We start from the raw sequence: 23,862 nt of genomic DNA, 5'->3' as shown, positions 1-23,862 counted from the left end.
CCAGAGGGTATCATACTAAGTGAAACAAGTCAGTCAAAGACAAGTACCATAGGATTTCACTCATATATTGTAAGGGCCTATTCAGCCAGAGTGGCCCCACCCCGGCTGAACTGCCATTTTGTTGTAAAAATTAAATTGACTCTCTCCCCCCCCACCCCCCCAGGGAACTTACTGAAACCAGTCCCAGGTACCAAAGCCCAAATACAAGGGTGGGTCAGGCCAGGTGGAGACATCCAATGGGGGGGCACATACTGTCTCCCCAGTTACCAAGGAGTATGGGTCCCGTACTTTGGGCACCTTTTGGAGCGCCAATCCTGACCAAGGTGATAGGCTGGTTCAAATGTCTACTGGGGTGAATTGTAATTCAGTTGGTCACCTAGCATGACTGTGCAGCTTTCTCTGTGTGTTACAATTTCATTGGCCACCTGTGCGTGGCCAGGCCCAACCACATGGCCTTTACTCTATAATAGTCTGTGAGGGAGAGAGAGGTCGCCCTCTCTGTAAGGGGTGGCCCCGACCAGTCTGTTTGATGGTCGGTTTGATTCTTGATGCTTGGCGCAAAATAAAGCTTTGCTTGAACTTCACTTTGTATCAGTCTCGCTCCTTTAATCACGGGCCCATTATTGGGGGACCCAACATTGGGGGCTCGTCTGGGATTAAAAGACGAGAACTGAGCCAGCATCAGAATTTCTGGGAAAAGCCTCTAGAGGTAAGATCTCGGGATCCTGTCTGTCTGTCTGGTTGTAGAGCTCCAGGTATGGCCCACCGGGGAGAAGCTGGACGTAGCCATGCTCTCCAGGGCTGGAGTGGATGCAGGGACGCCCCCATCCCTCTTCTGGTAGATTGTCAGGGGTCCACGTCCCCCTAGGCGGTCAGTGGGCCAAGAAAACCCCCACCAGCGTGTGGTTGCAGGAGACCGAGAAAAATCTCCACTGGCCGCTGGGTCTGGATCTGTTATGCAGCTCATCTCTAGGGGATGGAGAAAATCCCCACCAGCAGCAGGCTCCGGGTGAGGGCCGCTGGGTCTGTGTGGCTCATCTCTACGGGACCGAGAAAATCCCCACTGGCAAGCGTCTCTAGGGGGCCAAGAAAACCCCCACCCGCGGCAGGCTCTGGGTGAGGGCCACTGGGTTTGCGGTTGTCTTTGTCTTGCCTCTTTTGTTGTCTGCTGTGCTGTGCTGTTGTGTTTGAAGGAATGGGGCAAACAGAGAGTAAGGGGACTCTGACTTTCGTCTCTCCATTCCTCCTAATAGATGTGGGGCTTCTCCCTCACTCATTTCGTGTGTTAAGGGCTATAACTGGAGCCAACTGGGGTTAGTCTAACTCGAGACAGAGGCTTTAAGGAATATTCCCAAACAAACTTTGTTTCGGGGACATTCCTTGCCCTCTCTGGCCCAACGGGGACTGCCTAGCCCCCTCCCGCTCTGCTGGCGGGAAAGCATGGTGTATGCTCCTCTCTTGGAGCTGATGAGCTCTAGAACTGGGAACACTTTCTCTACCTTCTGGTGGCACTTTGTTCTGTTCTTCACTGTCGGGAAACAAGAAGAGCACCCCCTGGACCTAACACCCTCCACTCTGATCTTCCCACCTGGGACTCAGGTAAACATTCGAAGCGGAATGGGCACAGGTGGAACATAAATCAGTATTTGAACTAAGTTAAGTTTGGGTTAATTAGGATAAACATGTCTTGTGATTTAACAGTAGTAAATGTGAAACTTCAGAGTTTTTACTTAAGGTCAAATAAGCTCGTATTATTTGTTAAAATCTGTTAGCAAAGAGATAACTGAACTGATGGTTAATTGTCTGTCTCAAAGTTTTAATGGGTAACTGTTAAAGTAGCTTTCAAAGTCTTTGGTAACCTGAAACTTTAAACCAAATGGGATAAAATGCTAGAGCGCTGGTTGCTGGAACTAAGTTTGTGCTTTTGAAATCTGTTGGTAAACATCTTTTGTGCTTAACTGAATTCTGTTGTAACAGCTCACAATTGCTTAATATTTAGTCTTCACTAGAGATTGAGGTGTTTCTAAGAAAATGTAAATGGTTTTCCCTTTGCCTGCCCAGAGTTGTAAATGAGATCTCTTTGACTCATAAGGCTTTTCCTTGATATGCTAAGTTACTCAGGGAGTACTGCTAAACCAATGATAAACCTTAGGTTACATTTGGGTAAATGCTGTAACTACTCTAGAGGTTCTATACGCTTCCTAAAGTTTTAATGTTTTGATAAGGGTCATCACTTGATATTTAAACATATCTATTCTGGGTTTTTGTCATTTGTAATTGTTTTAATCTCTTGTAAGATGAATTCCACCATAAAGGAAATTCATATGGGAGACTTTCAGGACAAATAACAGGTCTTTGATATATTAAAATCCTGGAACTGAAATGGGTAAGAATTTACAGAAGTAAGAGCTGCATTCAGACTAAACCAGAATTAGTAACATGGGACTAGATGAACTGAAAGGTTGTAATGTTGTGTCTCTTAATGTTTTAAACATGACTGGTTCTGTAATGTTGCCCCTTCAGACTAGGGAAACTTTTTCTTAAGTTATCTGTAACTTACAGAGATGTAAACGTACTCATTTGTAAACGAATCAAGGTATTCAACTTTTCTCTCTATCTGAACCCTCTGAAACCAAAAGGTCTCAGCAAGTATTCTTTCTTCCATGGCAATCAGTCATTTGCATGAGTTCAATAAGAATCTGTTCTTCTTGTAACAGGACACCATTGGAAACACTGGGTATTTTACCAAGGCTTTGACTGGAATGTCGTATTTGAAAAGACTCAGATATAACCAGACAGTTTAAAGGAACTAAGGTTGACTTTATAAAACCTGGAGCCGTAAAGCCCTTTGGAACTGTTGGCCTGATACCTTGCTTACGGAGTTCCCAGCAGTCTTACCAGGTGAGTAAAGAATGTCACTCCCTGGCAGGGGCAGAACCTCAGGAAGAGGACTTCACCCAAATGGACAGGTATTGCAGGCATGTCTGATGGTATCTACGTGACTTGGCTTTTGGCCCGGAGAGGCTACTAAAAGTTCAACCTAGAGATTCCTTATAAGAAGTTCCAGCAAAGCAGATTCTAAAAGATCTATATGATCACACTCACTGTTCTTGATGAACTAATGTAAATAAGTAGGCCAAGTTTGTTAAAACGGGACTTGTTTTTCAAATGAATTAGTCCTGATTTGACTATCTCTGGAAATGAGGGTTATTTTAGAGAGAAAAATTAGTTTTAATAACATACCTTTATGGATGCTAAGTTCTAGATTTGGTTGTCTTTAAATTTTTGTTTACCTGAGCCAGATAACTTGAGGTAAACTTCAGAGAAGTTGCACGATAGCTCATTTAGATGATCTTGCCTTTGCCAATCAGTAAGCCCCAGAGATAAGGAGGAAACTTTAGAAAATTGAAGGATTTGAAAGGAAGAATCTGACTGAGTTAGTGGGAATAATGGAAATAGCCACTGAGGACTATGGGTCATGTTTGTGGGGGACGAGAGCTCTCTTACAGACTCTGCAGGAAAAGGATATCAGGTGTCTGCAATGAAAGCACGGCTTTGTCAGAGCCACGCCACTTATTTAGGCTTTGATCTCCATGACGGGTCTTTTTGGGGTGGGCTACTGTAGGCTGTGGATACCGTGGTTCGCGGAGACGGCCCGACCTTTCTACGAACTGGCAAAGGGAGGACTCTTACAAAGAGCCTTACTAAGTGCCCCAGCATTGGCCATCCCAGATGTTACCAAGCCCTTCCACTTGTATGTGGATGAAAAGGCAGGGGTGGCCAAGGGAGTTCTGACTCAGACTTTGGGGCCTTGGTAAAGGCCAGTAGCCTGTCTTAGCAAAAAACTAGATCCAGGGCGCCTGGGTGGCTCAGTGGGTTAAAGCCTCTGCCTTCAGCTCAGGTCATGATCCCGGAGTCCTGGGATCGAGCCCCACCTCAGGCTCTCTGCTCCGCGGGGAGCCTGCTTCCTCCTCTCTCTCTGCCTGCCTCTCTGCCTACTTGTGATCTCTGTCAAATAAATAAATAAAATCTTAAAAAAAAAAAAAAACCTAGATCCAGTAGTGGCTGGGTTCCCCCCTTGTCTCCGCATAGTTGCTGCCATGGCCCTCCTGGTCAAGGATGCACGTAAATTGACTTTGGTTAAAAATCTAATCTTGACCACCACTCACACTATCGAGGGCCTTCTCCGGACTCCACCAGATTGGTGAATGACAAACACCCGAGTGACGGGGTATCAGGTCCTCCTCCTCAACAAACTGAAAGTGATCTTCCAGCCTCCGACCGTGCTAAATCCAGCCACGTTGCTACTAGAGGTTCTGGCTGAGCACCCACATGACTGCGGGGAGGTCCTAACCCAGGTCGCAGGAATAAGGCCGGATCTTAGAGACACTCCCCTCCCGGATGCAGAGATGACTCTGTTCACAGACGGGAGTAGCTACATGGTCGATGGAAAGAGGTATGCGGGGGCTATGGTGGTTTCTCCTGAGCAGGAATTCTGGACGACAGTCCTGCCACATGGAACCTCGGCAGAAAAAGCGGAGCTGATTACACTCACCAAGGCACTGCAGATGGCCAAGGGTAAGACCGCCAACATCTATGCGGACAGTAGGCTGGGTAGAGGTTTTGTTTTTTTTTTTATTTTCTGCCAAACATGAGATGGCAGGAGTGGTAGCCAAAAAGCTACTAGAGGTTTGGGTTACCTTTCGCGATTGGGTCAGACAATGGCCCTGCATTTGTGAGTTCAGTCTCATAGGCATTGGCCAAGGCCACGGGCACTAATTGGAAACTACATTGTGCCTACCAGCCCCAGAGCTCTGGACAAGGAGAGAGAACCAGACTCTCAAAGAGACCTTGGCAGAGCTAATTCTGGAGGCTGGCAATGGATGGGTGGATCTCCTTCCTTTTGCCCTCCTCTGCTTAAACAAGGTGACTCCATTTGAAATAATGTTCAGGAGACAGCCCCCGCTCTGTCCTCGGCTACAAGAGGTTGTCCTAGCAGAAATGACTGATCGGTCTGTACTCCCAGTCACTGCAGGCATTGCAGTCTGTCTTGGAAGGAGCCTTCACAGGGATCTGAACTGCCCACACTGGGACGGAGACGGAGGTGGAGCCACATCCTTGCCAACCCAGGGACTTGGTTTGGATGCGCTGCCGCCAAGTGGGAGGCTTTGAGCCTCGCTGGAAGGGACCATTTGCTGTCATCCCGACCATCCCCATGGTGGTGAAAGTAGAAGGCATCGGGGCCTGGATTCGCACAGGTCACATCAAACGAGCCGAGGATGAGGACGCCCCCCAGAGATGGATGCTGCTGCCAGTGGACCCCGCCTATTGTGGACTGAAGCTACAACTCAAAAAAACAATGAGTTCATTGAGTTCATTATTGCTCCTATTGTTAAAGTATAGGTGGGAAATACAGAAAGACTTGACATAATATTTCTAGGAAAAGGGGGCACTCTGTGTAGACCCAAGAGAGAAATGCTGTTTCTGGGTAAATCACACTGGAGTCATTAAAATAGTCTGGCAGCTGTTAAAAAAGGGACATAGAACTGGCTGAAAAGTCAAAGATTTGACTAATCTCCAAAGAAAAGGGGGGAATGTAAGGGCATATTTGGCCAGAGCGGCCCCACCCCGGTTGAACTGCCATTTTGCTGTAAAAATTAAATTGACTCTGCCCCCCCCCCCACCAGGGGAACTTATTTAAAAACTAAAACCTTAAAACTTAAAAACCCGGAAACCAGTCCCAGGTAACAAAGCCCAAATACAAGGGTGGGTCAGGCCAGGTGGAGACATCCAATGGGGGGGGCGCATACTGTCTCCCTAGTTACCAAGGAGTATGGGCCCCGCCCTTTGGGCACCTTTTGGGCGCCAATTCTGACCAAGGTGATAGGCTGGTTCAAATGTCTATTAGGGTAAATTGTAATTTGTGTTACAATTTCATTGGCCACCTGTGAGTGGCCAGGCCCAACTTCATGGCCTTTGCTCTATGAAAGTTAGTCTGTGAGGAAGAGAGGGGTCACCGTCTCTGTAAGGGGCGGCCCCAACCGGTCCGTTTGACGGTCGGTTTGATTCCTGAGGCTTGGAGCAAAATAAAGCTTTGCTTGACCTTTGCTTTGTATCAGTCTTGCTCCTTTAATCACGGACCCATTATTGGGGGACCCATCATTGGGGACCCAATAATACTAATGATTACCTAAGGGGAGGTGGATGGGGTGGATGGCTGAAATAAGTGAAGAGGATTAAAAGTACATGTATAATTATCACTGAGTGGTATACAGAATTGCTGAATTACTGTATTGTACACATGAAACTAATACAACACTGTATGTTAACTATACCGGCTTTAAAATAAAATAAAACTTGGTTCCTAGGGGAAGATGGCAGAGCAGTAGGAGACCCTGTTTCAACTGGTCCTCTAAAGTGAGCTATATATCTACCAGAACACTCTGAATACACATGAAATCAGACTGAAATATAAGATTATACACTTGTGGATCTCCACAGGGGCAGAAGACGTCAGTGGAGAGGAAAAGTGGAGTGGGAACGCTCGGACTGATATTGGAGGATAAACAGATGGGGGAGGGAGCCACCAGAAGTGACTCACCAGAAAGTAATACCCCAGTACAAAACTGCCCTGTGATTGGAGACCAGAATTAACTTGGAGTCTGGTTAAAAGTACTCCAAAAAGAGCAAAAGATCTTAAGGGGCGACTGGTGGAATCGGGCGGTCTCGGGCACAGGCCTAAGGCCATGGACCCAGGATAGCCACCGCAGGTGACCACATGTGCCAGAGGGAGTCCGGTGGAGCCTCCAGTTTGAGGTCCCTGAGCTCCGGGCTTTCCACTGCTTGCACCACCAGTCAACTGGGCGCACTCCCCCTTCTGCCAGTGCCTAAGAGAGCCTAGTGTGGGCGCCGGCCGGCGGTCTCTAGGACTGCAGCCTTCCGTGACCCGCCATGGAGTCTGAATGCTACCAGCCCACACATGAGAGAACCCAGCACGATCTCTGGTCAGGATCCCTTGGTGGCACCCTTTGGTGAACTGAGGGACCACTAGGTCTGAGCACACCTGCTGGTGGGCCTGGACTCCAGACAGCAGTCCTGGCAAAGGCAGCCACCGGAAGCGGACTCTCTGGACCAATATCCCTTGCAGTTCTAGTGGCACGGGGGTGCAGAGACAAGCGGGTGCCTCAGGTGACCACTGGGATGTTGGTGGCTGGAGGTGCAAACCACCTGTGAGTGGTTGCACTGTTCAGTGGAGTTTGTAGAGGTAAAGTCTGTGTGCTCTGGACCACCCAGAGGGGAACAGTCTAAGGCTTCTCTCTTTCTTTAACCTTCTGAAAAGGGGCAAAAAGCTTCAGAAGAACAAAAACCTCCAAAACAAAATCCTGAAAAACGGGTTTCCACAGAGCACAGCCCAGGGACAACCTTTAGGGCGACTCAACCCAAGCAAGACTGACAGGAGAACAATGCAACAAGCCCCTCCCTCAGAAGGCAAGCCCAAAGAACAGGAGGAAAACCACCACAGGGTCCCCATAAAACTGTAAAACCCCAACATCAGGGGAAAACAATATGTTAAGCTCCCGGTATTGCCTTAAAACCTGTTTATTTCATAGATACAACTTTTTTAAAAAATCCATTCTCACGCTTCTTGTTCTTTTAACCTACTTACCATTACAACTAGAGGTTTAATACAACATATTCCATAATAACTTTTAAAATTGAACTTTTTTCATACATATACCTGTTTCTTTTTTTCTTTTTAAAAAATATACATATAGATCTAAGTTTCAAGGTAATTCTTTTTCCCTACTCAATAATATCTCTATATATAAACAAGGTTTAATCTCCCTTTATCTCTGGAAAGGTGAGTCCTTTAACAAAGATATCAAGATACACCCAAAAAGAATCAAAATAACTTTCCGTGCCCACTTAGAGGATTCATAACTACCCTCCCATCTTATTCGTCTGTCAATGTTTCTGTGTATTTGTTTTTGTTCTGGTATTATATAAATCTTATTCTTGGGGTTCATTTTGGCTGAGTTCTTTTTTTCTTGTCATTTACTTTTGTCGGTCTTGTTCTTTGTTCATTTTTGTTTATATACCTCATAAATTTTACTTTGGGGGCACATTGTGGGTGGGTTCTCTCTCTCTCTTTTTTCTCTTTCTCTCTTTTTTTCTTTCTTTTTGGTGGTGACTTCTGATCACTCCGAAACTTTGCAGGGTGCACTAGTTCATATATTCAGCTATACATCCCCTCAACCACCTCTCATCAAAATGTCTGAAGGAGGAACACCCAACAGAGGTAAAATTCAGAAACTGCCCTCTCCCACAGAACTGTTGGATATGGACATAAACAGTATGTCGAAAAGGGAATTCAGGGTACCAATTATCCAGGCAATGGCTAGGTTGGAGAGAACCATTAGTGACAATATAGAATCTCTAAGGGCGGAGATGAGAGCTGACCTGGCAGAAGTTAAAAATGCTATCAATGAGATCCAATCTAATCTAAATATTCTAACAGCTAGGGTAACCGAGGCAGAAGACAGAACTAGTGATCTAGAGGACAAACTGACAGAGAAAAAGGATCAGGGGCAGCATGGAACAAACAGCTTAGAAGCCATGAAAACAGAATTAAGGAAATAAATGATACTGTGAAACGTTCCAATGTCAGAATTATTGGGATCCCTGAGGGGATGGAAAAAGAAGACTAGAAGATATAGTTGAACAAATTCTGGATGAAAATTTCCCCAATATGGGGAATGGAACAAGCATTTGTGTCCTAGATAGAGGCAGAAAGGACACTGCCAAAATCAACAAATCTAGAAAGACCTCCAGATACTTGATTGTGAAATTCATGAATCGTAATTTTAGACAAGAGGTTCTAAGGGCATCTGGGGGGAAGAGATTCCTTACGTATAGAGGAAGGTCTATCAGAATAATGTCAGACCTGTCCACAGAAACCTGGCAAGCCAGAAAGGGATGGCAAGACATATTCAGGGCACTAAATGAGAAGAACTTGTAGCCAAGAATACTTTATCCAGCAAGACTGACATTCAAAATGGATGGAGAGATAAAGAGCTTCGAAGACTGGCAAGTTTAAAAGAGTGTGTGACCACCAAGCCAGCACTACAAGAAATATTAAGGGGGTGTATATAAAAGAAGAAAGAACCCAAGAGTGACATAGAACAGAAACTTACAGAGACAACCTATAGAAACAAGGACTTCACAGGAAACACGATGTCAATAAAAGCTTATCTTTCAATAATCACTCTCAACATGAACAGCCTAAAGGCTCCCACAAAACAGCACAGGGTTGCAGATTGGATAAAATGACAGGATCCGTCTGCATGCTGTCTACAAAAGACACATTTGGAACCTAAAGATACATCCAGACTGAAAGTGAAGGGATGGAGAAGCATCTTTCATGCCAACAGGCCTCAAAAGAAAGCTGGGATAGCGATTCTCATATCAGATAAATTAGATTTTAAGCTAAAGACTGCAGTCAGAGATACAAAAGGACACTACATCATTCTGAAAGGGTCTATCCACCAAGAAGATCTAACAGGTAAATATTATGAGAACAGCCAATTACATAAGCCAACTGTTAATCAAAATAAAGAGTCATTGATATGAATACATTAATTATAGGGGATATTAACATACCACTCTCAGTAACAGATAGATCATCCAAGCAGAAAATCAATAAAGAAACAAGAGCTTTGAATGACACACTGGGCCAAATGGATTTCGTAGATATATACAGAACATTCCACCCTAAAACAAGAGAATACTCATTCTTCTCGAGTGCACACAGAAGTTTCTAAAGAATAGGCCACATACTGGGTCACAAATCAGGGCTCAACCAATACCAAAAGACTGAGATTATTCCTTGCATATTCTCAGACCACAATGCTTTGAAACTGGAACTCAACCACAAGAAAAAGTTTGGAAGGAATTAAAACACTTGGAAGCTAAAGACCAACCTGCTCAAGAATGTTTGGATCAACCAGGAAATCAAAGAAGGACTTAAACAATTCATGGAAACCAGTGAGAATGAAGACACATAGGTCCAAAACCTATGGGATATGGCAAAGATGGTCCTAACGGGGAAATACGTAACCATCCAAGCCTCACTCAAGAAAAAAAGAAGAAAAAAAAAAGAAAGAAAGAAAAATCCCAAATATACCAGCTCTCTTTACACCTTAAGGAATTGGAAAATCACCAACAAATTAAGCCAACCCCACACACAAGAAAGGAAATAATCAAGATTACAGCAGAGATCAATGAGTTAGAAACCAGAAATACAGTAGAACACATCAACGAATCTAGAAGCTGGTTCTTTAAAAGAATAGGATCGATCCAAGACTGGCAAGGCTTAAAAGACTATGCAACCACCAAGCCGACACTGCAGGAAATATTAAGGGGGGTTCTATAAAAGAGAAAAAATACTAAGAATATCATTGAACAGAAATAGAGACAATCTACAGAAAGAAAGACTTCAAAGGTAACACGATGTCAATAAAAATGTATCAATAATCACTCTCAATGTGAATGGCCTAAATGCAGCCATAAAACGACACAGGGTTGCAGATTGGATAAAACGACAGGACCCATCCATATGTTGTCTACAAGAGACCCATTTTGAACCTAAAGATACACCCAGACTGAAAGTGAAGGGATGGTGAAGCATCTTTCATGCCAATGGGCCTCAAAAGAAGGCCGGGGTAGCGATTCTCATATCAGATAGATTAGATTTTAAACTAAAGACTGTAGTCAGAGAAACAGAAGGACTACATAATTCTTAAAGGGACTATCCACGAAGATGATCTAACAATTGTAAATATCTATGCCCCCAATATTGGAGCAGCCAATTACATAAGAAAACTATTAATCAAGATAAAGTCATATTGATATGAATACATTAATAGTAGGAGATCTTAACACACCTCTCTCAGTAAAAGATCATCCAAGGGGCGCCTGGGTGGCTCAGTGGGTTAAAGCCGCTGCCTTCGGCTCAGGTCATGATCCCAGGGTCCTGGGATCGAGTCCCACATCGGGCTCTCTGCTCAGCATGGAGCCTGCTTTCTCCTCTCTCTCTCTGCCTGCCTCTCTACTTGCGATCTCTCTCTCTCTCTGTCAAATAAATAAATAATAAAATCTTTAAAAAAAAAAAAAAAAGATCATCCAAGCAGAGAATCAATAAAGAAACTAGAGCACTGAATGAAACATTGGACAGATGGACCTCATAGATACATACAGAACATTCCACCCTAAAACTCATTCTTCTCAAGTGCACATGGAACCTTCTCCAGAATAGACCACATACTTCAGTCCAAAACCTATGGGATACAGCAAAGGCTGTTCTAAAGGGGGAAATACATAGCCATCCAAGCCTCCCTCAAAAAAAACTGAAAAATCCAGAATATACCAGCTGTCTCTACACCTTAAAGAACTGGAGAATCAACAACAAATCAAACCAACTCCACACACAAGAAGGGAAATAATCAAGATTAGAGCAGAGATCAATGAGGTAGAAACCAGAGATACCATAGAACGTATCAATGAAACGAGAAGCTGATTTTTTGAAAGAATCAATAAGATTGATAAAGCATTGGCCACACTAATCCAAAAGAAAAAGGCCCAAATTAATAAAATTATGAATGAAAAGGGAGAGATCACAACAAACACCAAGGAAGTAGAAACAATCATCAGAAATTACTATCAACAGTTATATGCCAATAAGCTAAGCAACCTAGATGAAATGGATGCATTCCTGGAAAGCTACAAACTCCCAAAATTGAACCAGGAAGAAATTGACAACCTGAATAGACGGATATCCAGTAACAGGATTGAAGCAGTGATCAAAAACCTCCCAAAAAACAAGAGCCCAGGACCTGCAGATTCCCTGGGGAATTCTACCAAACTTTCAAAGAAGAAATAACACCTATTCTCCTGAAGCTGTTTCAAAAAATTGAAGCAGAAGGAAAACTTTCAGACTCTTTTTATGAAGCCAGCATTACCTTGATCCCCAAACCAGGCAAAGACCCTAAGAAAAAGGAGAATTTCAGACCAATATCACTGATGAATATGGATGCTAAGATTCTCAACAAGATCCTAGCAAACAGGATCCAGCAGCACATTAAAAAGATTATCCACCATGACCAGGTGGGATTCATCCCTGGGTTATAAGGATGGCTCAACATTCACAAATCAATCAATGTGATAGAACAAATCAATAAGAGAAGAGAGTAGAACCACATGGTCCTTTCAATTGATGCAGAAAAAGCATTTGACAAAATCCAGCATCCGTTCCTGATAAAAACGCTTCAAAGTATAGGGATAGAGGGAACATTCTTGAACTCCATAAACTCTATCTATGAAAGACCCACAGCAAGTATCATCCTCAGCGGGAAAAAGCTCACAGCCTTCCCGTTGACATCAGGAACACAACAAGGATGCCCACTCTCACCACTCTTGTTCAACATAATATTAGAAGTCCTAGCAACAGCGATCAGACAACAAAGAGAAATAAAAGGTATCCAAATTGGCAATGAAGAAGTCAAACTCTCTCTCTTTGCAGGTGACATGATTCTTTATATGGAAAACCCAAAAGACTCCACCCCCAAAATACTAGAACTCATACAGCAATTCAGTAATGTGGCAGGATACAAAGTCAATGTACAGAAATCAGTGGCTTTCTTATACACTAACAATGAAAATACAGAAAGGGAAATTAGAGAATCGATTCCATTTACTATAGCACCAAGAACCATAAGATACCTGGGAATAAACCTAACCAAAGAGGTAAAGGATCTATACTCGAGGAACTACAGAACACTCATGAAAGAAATTGAAGAAGACACAAAAAAATGGAAAAGCATTCTATGCTCATGGATCAGAAGAATAAACTTTGTTAAAATGTCTATTCTGGGGGCACCAGATTTTTAAATAAAATCTTTAAAAAAAATGTCTATTCTGCCTAGAGCAATCTATACTCTTTCTTTTTTTTTTTTTTTTTAAAGATTTTATTTATTTGACAGACAGAGATCACAAGTAGGCAGAGAGGCAGGCAGAGAGAGAGGAAGGGAAGTAGGCTCCCTGCTGAGCAGAGAGCCCAACACGGGGCTCGATCCCAGGACCCTGGGATCATGACCTGAGTCGAAGGCAGAGGCTTTAACCCACCGAGCCACCTAGGCGCCCCGAGCAATCTATACTTTCAATGCCATCCTGATCAAAATTCCACTATCATTTTTCAAAGTGCTGGAACAAACAATCCTAAAATTTGTATGGAACAAGAAAAGACCCCAAATTGCTAAGGAAATGTCAAAAAAGAAAAACAAAACTGGGGGCATCATGATGCCTGACAACAAGCTTTACTACAAAGCTGTGATCACTAAGACAGCATGGTACTGGTACAGACACACAGACCAGTAGAACAGAGTAGGGAGCCAAGATATGGACCCACAACTCTATGGTCAAATAATCTTCGACAAAGCAGGAAAAATATCCAGTGGAAAAAAGACAGTCTCTTCAATAAATGGGGCTGGGGAAACTGGACAGCTATATGTAGAAGACTGAAACTTGACCATTCTCTTACACTGTACACAAAGATAAACTCAAAATGGATAAAAGACCTCAACGTGAGGCATGAATCTATCAAAATCCTAGAGAACACAGGCAGTAGCCTCTTCAACATCAGCCACAGCAACTTCTTTTAAGACATTATCTCCAAAGGCAAGCGAAACAAAAGCAAAAATGAACTTTTGGGATTTCATCAAGATAAAAAGCTTGTGGGGCGCCTGGGTGGCTCAGTGGGTTAAAGCCTCTGCCTTCAGTTCAGGTCATGATCCCAGGGTCCTGGGATTGAGCCCCAAATCGGGATCTCTGCTCAGCAGGGAGCCTGCTTCCCTTCCTCTCTCTCTCTCTCTCTCTGCCTGCCTCTCTGCCTACTTGTGACCTCTGTCTATCAAATAAATAAAAACAAAATCTTCAAAAAAAAAAGATAAAAAGCTTGTGCACAGCAAAGGAAAGTCAACAAAACAAGGAGGCAACCCATGGAATGGGAAAAGATACTCGCAAATGACACTACAGACAAAGGGCTGATATCCAAGATCTATAAAGAATTCCTCAAACTCAACACTCAATAAACAGATAATCACGTCCAAAAATGGGAAGAAGATATGAACAAACACTTCTCCAAAGAAGATATACAAATGGCTAAGAGACACATGAAAATATGTTCACATCATTAGCCATCAGGGACATTCAAATCAAAACCACACTGAGATACTACCTTACACCAGTTAGAATGGCTAAAATCAACAAGACAGTAAACAACAAGTGTTGGAGAGGATGTGGAGAAAGAACCCTCTTATACTACTAGTGGGAAAGCAAGTTGGTGTTTTCCACTTTGGAAAACAGTGTGGAGATTCCTTAAGAAATTAAAAATAGAGCTATCTTATGACCCTGAAACTGCACTACTGGGTATTTACCACAAAGATATAGATGCAGTGAAAAGAAGGGCCATCTGTACCCCAATGTTCATAGGAGTAATGGCCACAATCACCAAACTGTGGAAAGATCCAAGATGCCCTTCAAGAGATGAATGGATAAAGAAGATATGGTCCATATATATAATAGAGTATTATGCCTCCATCAGAAAAGATGAATACCTAACATTCGCATCAACATGGACAGGACTGGAAGAGATCATGCTGAGTGAAATAAGTCAAGCAGAAAGAGTCAATTACCATATGGTTTTTCACTTACTTGTAGAGCATAAGGAATAACATGGAGGACATTAGGAGAAGGAAAGGAAAAGTGAGCTGGGGGAAATCAGAGGGGGAGACAAACCATGAGAGACTGTGGACTCTGAGAAATAAACTGAGGGTTTGGAGGGGAGGAGGTTGGGGGGTTAGGTGAGCCTGGTGGTGGGTATTAAGGAGGACACGTATTGGATGGAGCACTGGGTATGGCGTATAAACAATGAATCTTGGAACACTGAAAAAATAAAATTAAAGGGGTGCCCGGGTACCTCAGTGGGTTAAGCCTCTGCCTTCCACTTGGGTATAATCTCAGGGTCCTGGGATTGAGCTCTGTGTCAGGCTCTCTTCTCAGTGGGGAGCCTGCTTCCCCCTTTCTCTCTGCCTGTCTCTCTGCCTACTAGTGATCTCTCTCTGTCAAATAAATAAATAAAATCTTTTTTAAAAATTAAATTAAATTTTAAAAAATAAAATAAAACTTTAAAAATGCTGAAAGTAAAAATAAAGAGAAAAACTTATAAGCAGCAAGAGTTTCAATCCATTATCTATAGGCTACAATAGAACTGTCCAACTGACTTCTCATCTGAAACAATGAAAGCCAAATGGCATTCAGACAATATATTCAAAATACTTAAAGAAAAAAACAGTATCTACAACTAATATATATTTTTAAAGATTTACTTGTTTTACAAAGAGAGAGAGCACATGCATATGGGCGTTTGTTGGGGGAGACAGGTAGAGGGAGAGTCCCCAGCAGACTCTGTTGCTCAGTGCAGAGCCTGATGCAGGGCTTGATCTCATGACCCTGAGATCATGACCAGAGCAGAAACCAAGAGTCAGATGCTTAATAAACTACACCACCCAGGTATCCCTCAAATAATAATGATATCGCTAGCAAGGTGATCTTTCAAAAATAAAATGATTATACTAAATAAGCAAGACAGAAAAGGTAACGTATTTTATTATTCTACCAATATCAATTATGCAGAATAGGTAATTTCATAGAGACAAAATGCAGATTGGTGGTTGCCAAGGGCTAGGGGGAGAATAGGATGGAGGAGTAAATGCTTAATGCATGGGGTTTATTTTAGAGTGATGAAAATGCTTTGAAACTAGGTAAAGGTGGTAGCTACACAACACTGTGGATGGCAGAGTGAATGCTGCTGAATCGTTCAATTTAAAATAATTTACTCTAGGAGTGCCTGGGTGGTGCAGTGGGCTAAGCCTCTACCTTCAGCTCAGGTCATTGTCTCAGGGTCCTGGGATCAAGCCCCACATTGGGCTCTCTGCTCGGCAGGGAGCTTGCTCCCCCCTCCCACCGCCTGCCTCTCTGCCTACTTGTGATCTCTGTTGGCCAAATAAATAAATAAAATCTTTTTTAAAAAATAAAATAATTTACTTTATATTCTGTGAATTTCACCTTAAGAAAAGGAATATGAAAAATATTTCCAGTTAAACAGAGAATTCACTGCTAGCAACTGGCCTCACCAGAAATAATAAAGGAAGTTCCTTAGACTCAAAGGAAGTGACACTAAACACTAACTAAAATCTTCATGAAAATATAAGCAGCTCAAGTAAAGGACTAACCCAAGCCAAATGCAGAGTACACAGTAGGTTTGTCAATTTTTCCTAGGTACTCTGCTCTATGCTTCTGGAGAAATGAACCTATTATTTCCAGATGAAAAACAGATAATATGGAAAGAAAAGCACAAAACAGTCTTCCTCTAGTGGCTAATTTTCTTACTTCTGAATAGATGCACTTTGTCATCAATATCCTGGGACCTTCCATGGCCTTCTTTTATACTATGCCAGGCTTCATATTGGCACTCACAGACTCAAGACGGAGGATAAATTGTAAGAGGAAAATCTTCTCCCTCCCCTTAGAGACCTGGGATAGAAAAGAAAGACTGGGACATAGGGAGGTAGGCAGTTAAATGTGTGCTCAGAACTCCCCAACTCCAGCACATTCAGGAGGAGTGAGATAGACATAGTTAGGACGGCAAAGTGTCGTGGTCAAGTTAGGAGGACTTTAAGTAACCTTTGGTTCCCATTGTAGCATACATCCTCAGTAGGGTATGACAGGGCTCTTGCAGAAGACAAGAGGGCCCCAGATTGTGGGATATATGGAATCCAGCAACTCTTTGAAGGACATGACAGAGAATCAAGAAATCTATGGAGGAAGCAAGATCAAAAGGAGGACAGTAGAAAAGAAGAGGCTCTGGCACCATGACTGAGAAGAAACATAACACAAATTTATCAGCTATAGAACACCAAAAAAAAAGGAGCCAGATAAAGCATTTTCACTAGATACCAGCTAGCACAGATTCATGAAGGGACCAGGGACCATCTTCCTCCCCAAGTCAGAAAGATCTTCTTCCATACCTCAGACACCACCTTAAAAGAGGACAGGGGTACGGACTGAACGAATGACTAAATAATTTCTCAAAGAAACGATTTACTGATGTACTAAGTTTTGAACAGATTGCGTTTAAAACTAGCTTTTTTCTGTTCCATGCTCATGGATTGGAAGAACAAATACTTTGAAAATGTTTATGCTACTTAAAGCAATCTACACATTTAAGTCAATCCCTATCAAAATACCATCAATTTTTTTCAAAGAAATGCAATAAATAATCCTATAATTTATATGGAACCAGAAAAGACCTTGAATAGCCAGAGGAATGTTGAAAAAGAAAGCCAAAGGTGGTGCCATCACAATTCCAGACTTCAAGCTCTATTACAAAGCTGTCATCTTCAAGACAGTATGGTACTGGCACAAAAACAGACATACAGACAAATGAAACAGAATAGAGAGCCCAGAAGTAGACCCTCAACTCTATGGTCAACTAATCTTTCACAAAGCAGGAAAGAATGTCCAATGGAAAAAAGACAGTCTCTTTAACAAATGGTGTTGGGAAAATTGGACAGTCACATGCAGAAGAATGAAAATGGACCATTTCCTTATACTACACACAAAAATTGACTCAAAATGGAAGAAGGACCTCAATGTGAGAAAGGAATCCATCAAAATCCTTGAGGAGAACACAGGCAGCAACCTCTTCGACCTCAGCCACAGCAACTTCTTCCTAGAAACATCAACAAAGGCAAGGGAATCAAGGGCAAAAATGAACTACTGGGGCTTCATCAAGGATCAAAAGCTTTTGAACAGCAAAGGAAACAGTCAACAAAACCAAAAGACAATGGACAGAAAGGGAAAATATATTCGCAAATGACATATCAGATAAAGGGCTAGTATCCAAAATCTATAAAAAACTTATCAAACTCAACCCCCAAAGAACAAATAACCCAATCAAGAAATGGGCAGAGGACATGAACAGACATTTGTGCAAAGAAGACATCCAGATGGCCAACAGACACATGAAAAAGTGCTCCATGTCACTCGGCATCAGGGAAATACAAATCAAAACCACAATGAGATACCACCTCACACCAGGCAGAATGGCTAAAATTAACAAGTCAGTAAATGACTCTTGCTGGTGAGGATGCAGAAAAAGGGGAACCCTCCTCCACTGTTGGTGGGAATGCAAGCTGGTGCAACCACTCTGGAAAACAGCATGGAGGTTCCTCAAAAAGTTGAAAATAGAGCTACCCTACAACCCAGCAATCGCACTACTGGGTATATACTCTAAAGATACAAATGTAGTGATCCATTGGGCACATGCAACCAAATGTTTATAGCAGCAATGTCTACAATAGCCAAACTATGGAAAGAACCTAGATGTCCATCCACAGATGAATGGATAAAGAAGATGTGGTATATAAAATTTCAGCAGTTTTAATTGTGGAAATAGACTAATTCTAAAATTGATAAGGAAATATAAGTAGTTACAAGTAGCTAAGGCAATGCTGAAGAAGAAAAAGATGAAGGATTAATTTGCATTATCGAATAAAGATTTTTATAACATATATATGGTAAGATATAGCGGGATTGACACAGGAAATCAAAACAATGGAAAAGCACATAAAGTCAGAAATACATATACTAACATGAATAGTTCTGAAAACACAACATGGAATGAAAAAAAAAGATGAGTTGCAGAACTGTAAGTTCATCAGGTTCCCAGTTATTTAAAAATCTAAAACACAGAACAACTTTAAGTAGTGTTTATATATACAAAATCATGTGGTAAAAATATAAAACTGTGAACTCTATGGATATAGCTAACATTCATAAAAGTGACTGCCTGTGGGACAAAGTATCTGTAATATTCTGATTACTTTGTTGAAAAAAAATCCTGAGGCAAAAATGACAAAAGATTAAAATCTGCTAATCTGGGGAGCTGCGTATGTGGCTGCTTATTCTACTTCTCCCTCCATCTTCTTAGATTTTAAAATAACTTTATTATTTTAATAATAATATTCTCTCTTTAGAGAAGAAAAAAGAAAAAAGCAGCTCTTTATTAGTTCTATTATTTTGTGTTTTTCTAACTCACTGACTTAAACTTTATTCTTACCAATTACTTTTTAAATTTTCTCATTTTGTTTCTAATTATTAGAATGGTATATTTTGCTCATTTCACTTCATTCTGATATGTTTATTAACATTTTTTTCAGCCTGTAGCTTTTCTTCTGTGCATTGTTTTATTTTTTTAAAGATTTAAAAAAATTTTATTTATTTGACAGAGAGAGATCACAAGTAGGCAGAGAGGCAGGCAGGGGGAGGGGGAAGCAGGCTCCCTGCTGAGCAGACAGCAGGATGCAGGGCTCAATTCCAGAACCCTGAGATCATGACCTATGCAGAAGGCAGAGGCTTAACCCACTGAGCCATCCAGGTGCCCCTGTGCATTGTTTTATTTTTAAAAATGTTCTGCAACATAAATTTTTAAGTCCCTGTTGGTCTGTGTTGTTTATGCTAGTTAAAAAATTTCCATGTGAAATTTCCATGTTTTTCTTTTTGAATCTTTTATTATTAACTTCATATTTAATTGCATTGTGGAAATACTGAAATGTACAATTTCTACTTTTGAAATTTACTGAATTTTATTCATGCCTCATATATGGTCAGTTTTTAAGTTACTTCATATCCAAATAAGGGATAATAACTATTTCGAGGCTATAAGCTACCTTAATCTATTAGCTCTATCAAATTATTATTGGTAGATACATTTTTTAATATCTAGTTCATCTAGCATGAGTTAAGACATTAATGAAAGTTTCCCTACCAATACATATCTTCTTATTTTCAGTGTTACAGTAAATTTGCTGTTGGTTATCTGGTAAGGAAGCAGTCCTAAACCATTGATCTGTATTATCTATTCCACTCATTTTAAAGCTCTGTTCTTTTTGTTTGTTTAAACCTTATTGTTTTGACTTTTATCATACCTGGTATTAACACACAGACTTTTCCTTTCTTTTAAAGTGAAATTTTGGACAGCCACTTCAGAAACCATTTGGCAGTATCAATAAAAGGTAACCTATGTATATGACCCAGAAATTCTACTTTTGGTTTATACATGAAAGAATGTGTACATACGTGCAACAAAAGACAGCTATAAGAAAATTCACAGCAGCAATATTTGTAATTGTCCTCAAATAAAAACTACCTAAATGGCAATCAATAATAGAATGGATAAATAAAATTATGGTTTATTCACATAACTGAATAAAATAAAGCAATGAAATTAACCAAACTATAACTACATACAATAATTCAACATGAATCTGACACACACAGTATTAGGCAAAAGAAGTCAGACACAGAGTATATATATTAATGAGGTTCAAACTCAGGCAGATATAATCTATAGTGATAGAAGTTGAATAGTGGTTACCCCTGGGGTAGGGGTAATGACTTTAGAAAAGTGCAGAAGAAATCTCATGGTTGTTACAGTAATGTTCTAATTCGCGATCTATTGCTTTTGCAAGTTACACAGTGACAGTGTGTTCACTTTGAAAATTAACTGTTTTAAGAAAAAACTGGATATATAGAGAAGCTGCTAGATATGGATACATAGTCAAAGAAAAGTATATCTCAGTATACGAAAGCTTTGACCTGAGGATGAAAAACAGTAAAGTGAGATATGTTTAATAGCTAAGAGTGCAGGATAAATCTGAAAGATAAAGATTCCAAAGGAAGTATGAAAGATGAAGTTCTGAGGAAAAGGAATTATCCTTGAAGAGGAGGTAAACATCAACCACTTTTTTTTTTAAGATTTTATTTATTTGAGAGAGAGAGAGAGAGCATAAGGGGGAAGGGGCTGAGGGAGAAGTAGACTCCCTGCTGAGCAGGGAGCCAACGTGGGGCTCCGACGCAGGGCTTGATCTCAGGATCCTGAGATCATGACATGAGCTGAAGGCAGTTGTTTAACTGACTGAGAACCCAGGCGTCCCAATATCACTCATTTTAAGAGTAAAAGAACAAGGAATCATGGATTCAAGACATAAAAACCACAAATATTCACAAAAACTATGCATACAAGGCACACAATGTTCTAGGGCCTGGAGACACATCAGTAAACCAAATAAAACATATTCTCTGTTCACATTTCAGTGGACTAAAATAATTTACCAGAAATTATCAGACTGTGGCCCAATCTACAGTAAATACCCACCGAAAAATATAATTATGTAGGATCATTTGAGATACACATATCTCAACTATTTCTTCAGACATTCTAGTATTCTTTAAAATTATATATGACACACATAGAATAATGTGGTGAAATGCACTAACCTTTTTTTTTTTACGATTTTATTTTTAAGTAATCTCTGCACCCAACGTGGGGCTCAAACTCACAATTGCAAGATCAAGTGTCACATGCTCTACTGACTGAGGCAGCCAGTCACCCCTAAGATGCACTAATCTTCAATGTACATGATACACTTTTATACATTTAAATATTTATGTAATCAGGTCAAAATAACCACATTTTCAGCACTCCAGAAGATTCTCTCCCACCCCTTCCCAGTTACTATCCTCTTACAGTAACTACTATCCTGATTTCTATCACATGAGATTAGTTTTCCCAGCTTTCAAATTGCATATAAATGGAACTGTATCTTTTGTTTCTGGCTTCTCTCACTCCAATGTTTCTGAAATTTATCTATATTGTTGTGGGTAACCAGTATCTGCCATTTTAAAAAAATTGTTGTGTGGTCTTCCTTTGCACGCAAGGGATAATTAATCCCTTTTTATGATAATCTTCATTTGCATTCTTTCCTATGCTGGCTATTTTTTAACATATATACTTTGTTTTATCCTTTATCAAAACAGACCATCAAAATAGCTGGGTTTGTCAACTATAAGAGGTCACACTCTAATATACTCATTGACCTAGGTGCCAAAGAAAAGCTTACTTCTCCTAAGAAAAGTTCATTTTAATCCTTATTTACAATGCAAATTATGTAATGAATTTTTGCTCTGGTTTGTTTCACCTATAATAATGAAACTGAAAACTGAAGCCCAACTTTAATTTCTCTGGATGAATACCTTTCTGCATTTCCATATTTTAACTCTTTCCTGGTCTTAATCTTCCAACTTTATTTCATCTGAAAAAGTTTATATAGGATTTTCCAATTTACTGTACGGATTATTGTAATCCTTTTAAACTGCACTACAGAATATAGTAGAGAACAAATATACTACTTAAAACTTACCTGGGATTCAGTCATTTCCTCTTTCTGGTAACAGACAGGGCTTGAAAAGGCAAAGCTGTGAAAGAGAAGAAAAGCCATTAGACCAGGCACGCTTTGTGGTTTCAGAAACCTGCACCCACACAGTGGATTAAAGGTCACCCTGTAAATGATTCTTGGATCCAGCAGAAAGGTCAAGAATATTCATACCAGGGCGCCTGGGTGGCTCAGTGGGTTAAAGCCTCTGCCTTCAGCTCAGGTCATGATCCCAGGGTCCTGGGATCGAGCCCCACATCGGGCTCTCTGCTCAGCAGGGAGCCCGCTTCCCCTCCTCTCTGCCTACTTGTGATCTCTGTCTGTCAAATAAATAAATGAAATCTTTAAAAGAAAAAAAAAAGAATACTCATACCAGAGGTGCTGACAGGTATAAGGATGACTAGAATGATCATGTGTAGCTTAGGCATAAGGTGGGTCAGAATAAGAGTTCATATGTGGGAGATATCCCATGAATTTGTCAACAGCTCTGTATCAGAAAACAAAACAAAACAGTTCACAAGGAATAGTAAGCTATATAGCTTCATGAAAGAACATAACCAAGAAAATTAGGAAATTGACGAAATACCTAAGATATTTTAATGTATTGAGACATTACCAACTAAATGGGAATTTACCCAAAATGGTAATATATTTCAAAGAAGGAATAAGAAGTTCGTGTGTCTGAGTGATGTGTATCAGAGATATTGGTGGTGGTAAGAGAGTTAAATTCTTATTTGTCATAGTAAAAAATATACATATAAATCTGTAAAGTGTCAAATAATAACAAGATAAGAAGGAAAGATGTGGTACATATACACAATGGAGTATTATGCCTCCATCAGAAAGGATGAATACCCAACTTTTGTAGCAACATGGACGGGACTGGAAGAGATTATGCTGAGCGAAATAAGTCAAGCAGAGAGAGTCAAGTATCATATGGTCTCACTTATTTGTGGAGCATAATAAATAACATGGAGGACATGGGGAGATGGAGAAGAGAGGGAGTTGAGGGAAACTGGAAGGGGAGATGAATAAAGAAAACACATACCACTGCAATCAGTACTACAGTGTACAATGAACAACACAGATGTCCCCCCCTGCCCCGGCCCATGCACAGTTCCTTTCCCAGTTTTACTTCAAGGAAAATTAATCTCATTTTAATAAGTAAAAAAAAATTTTTTTAGTTGTTGTTTGATTGTAATTGATTTTTGTCACTCATTTGAAGTTTTTTCTTAAAGCATCTTTTTTTTATTTTTTTACTTTTTAAAGATTTTATTTATTTGACAGACAGAGATCACAAGTAGGCAGAGAAGCAGGCAGAGAGAGAAGAGGAAGCAGGTTCCCTGCTGAGCAGAGTGCCCGATGCGGGGCTCCATCGATCCCAGGATCCTGGGATCATGACCTGAGCTGAAGGCAGAGGCTTTAACCCACTGAGCCACCCAGGCGCCCCTTAAAGCTTTTTTTAAGAAAAGCT

The 23,862-nt window shown here is 40.9% G+C and overlaps 1 protein-coding gene across 1 annotated transcript in view; it reads right to left on the bottom strand.

Moving 5' to 3' along the window:
- Window positions 1–23,862, bottom strand: part of LOC123931501 (zinc finger protein 569) — a 61,356-nt gene that overhangs the window by 28,359 nt on the left and 9,135 nt on the right. Inside the window, exon 3 of the mRNA XM_045988676.1 lies at window positions 22,377–22,431. Coding sequence (XP_045844632.1) covers window positions 22,377–22,431 — 55 coding nt within the window. The remainder of the gene's footprint in view (window positions 1–22,376; window positions 22,432–23,862) is intronic.

Source organism: Meles meles, chromosome 19 (assembly GCF_922984935.1).
Source record: "Meles meles chromosome 19, mMelMel3.1 paternal haplotype, whole genome shotgun sequence".
Taxonomy (NCBI): Eukaryota; Metazoa; Chordata; class Mammalia; order Carnivora; family Mustelidae; genus Meles; species Meles meles.
Note: the sequence above shows the minus strand (reverse complement) of the source record. Positions and strands in the feature narration are given on the sequence as shown.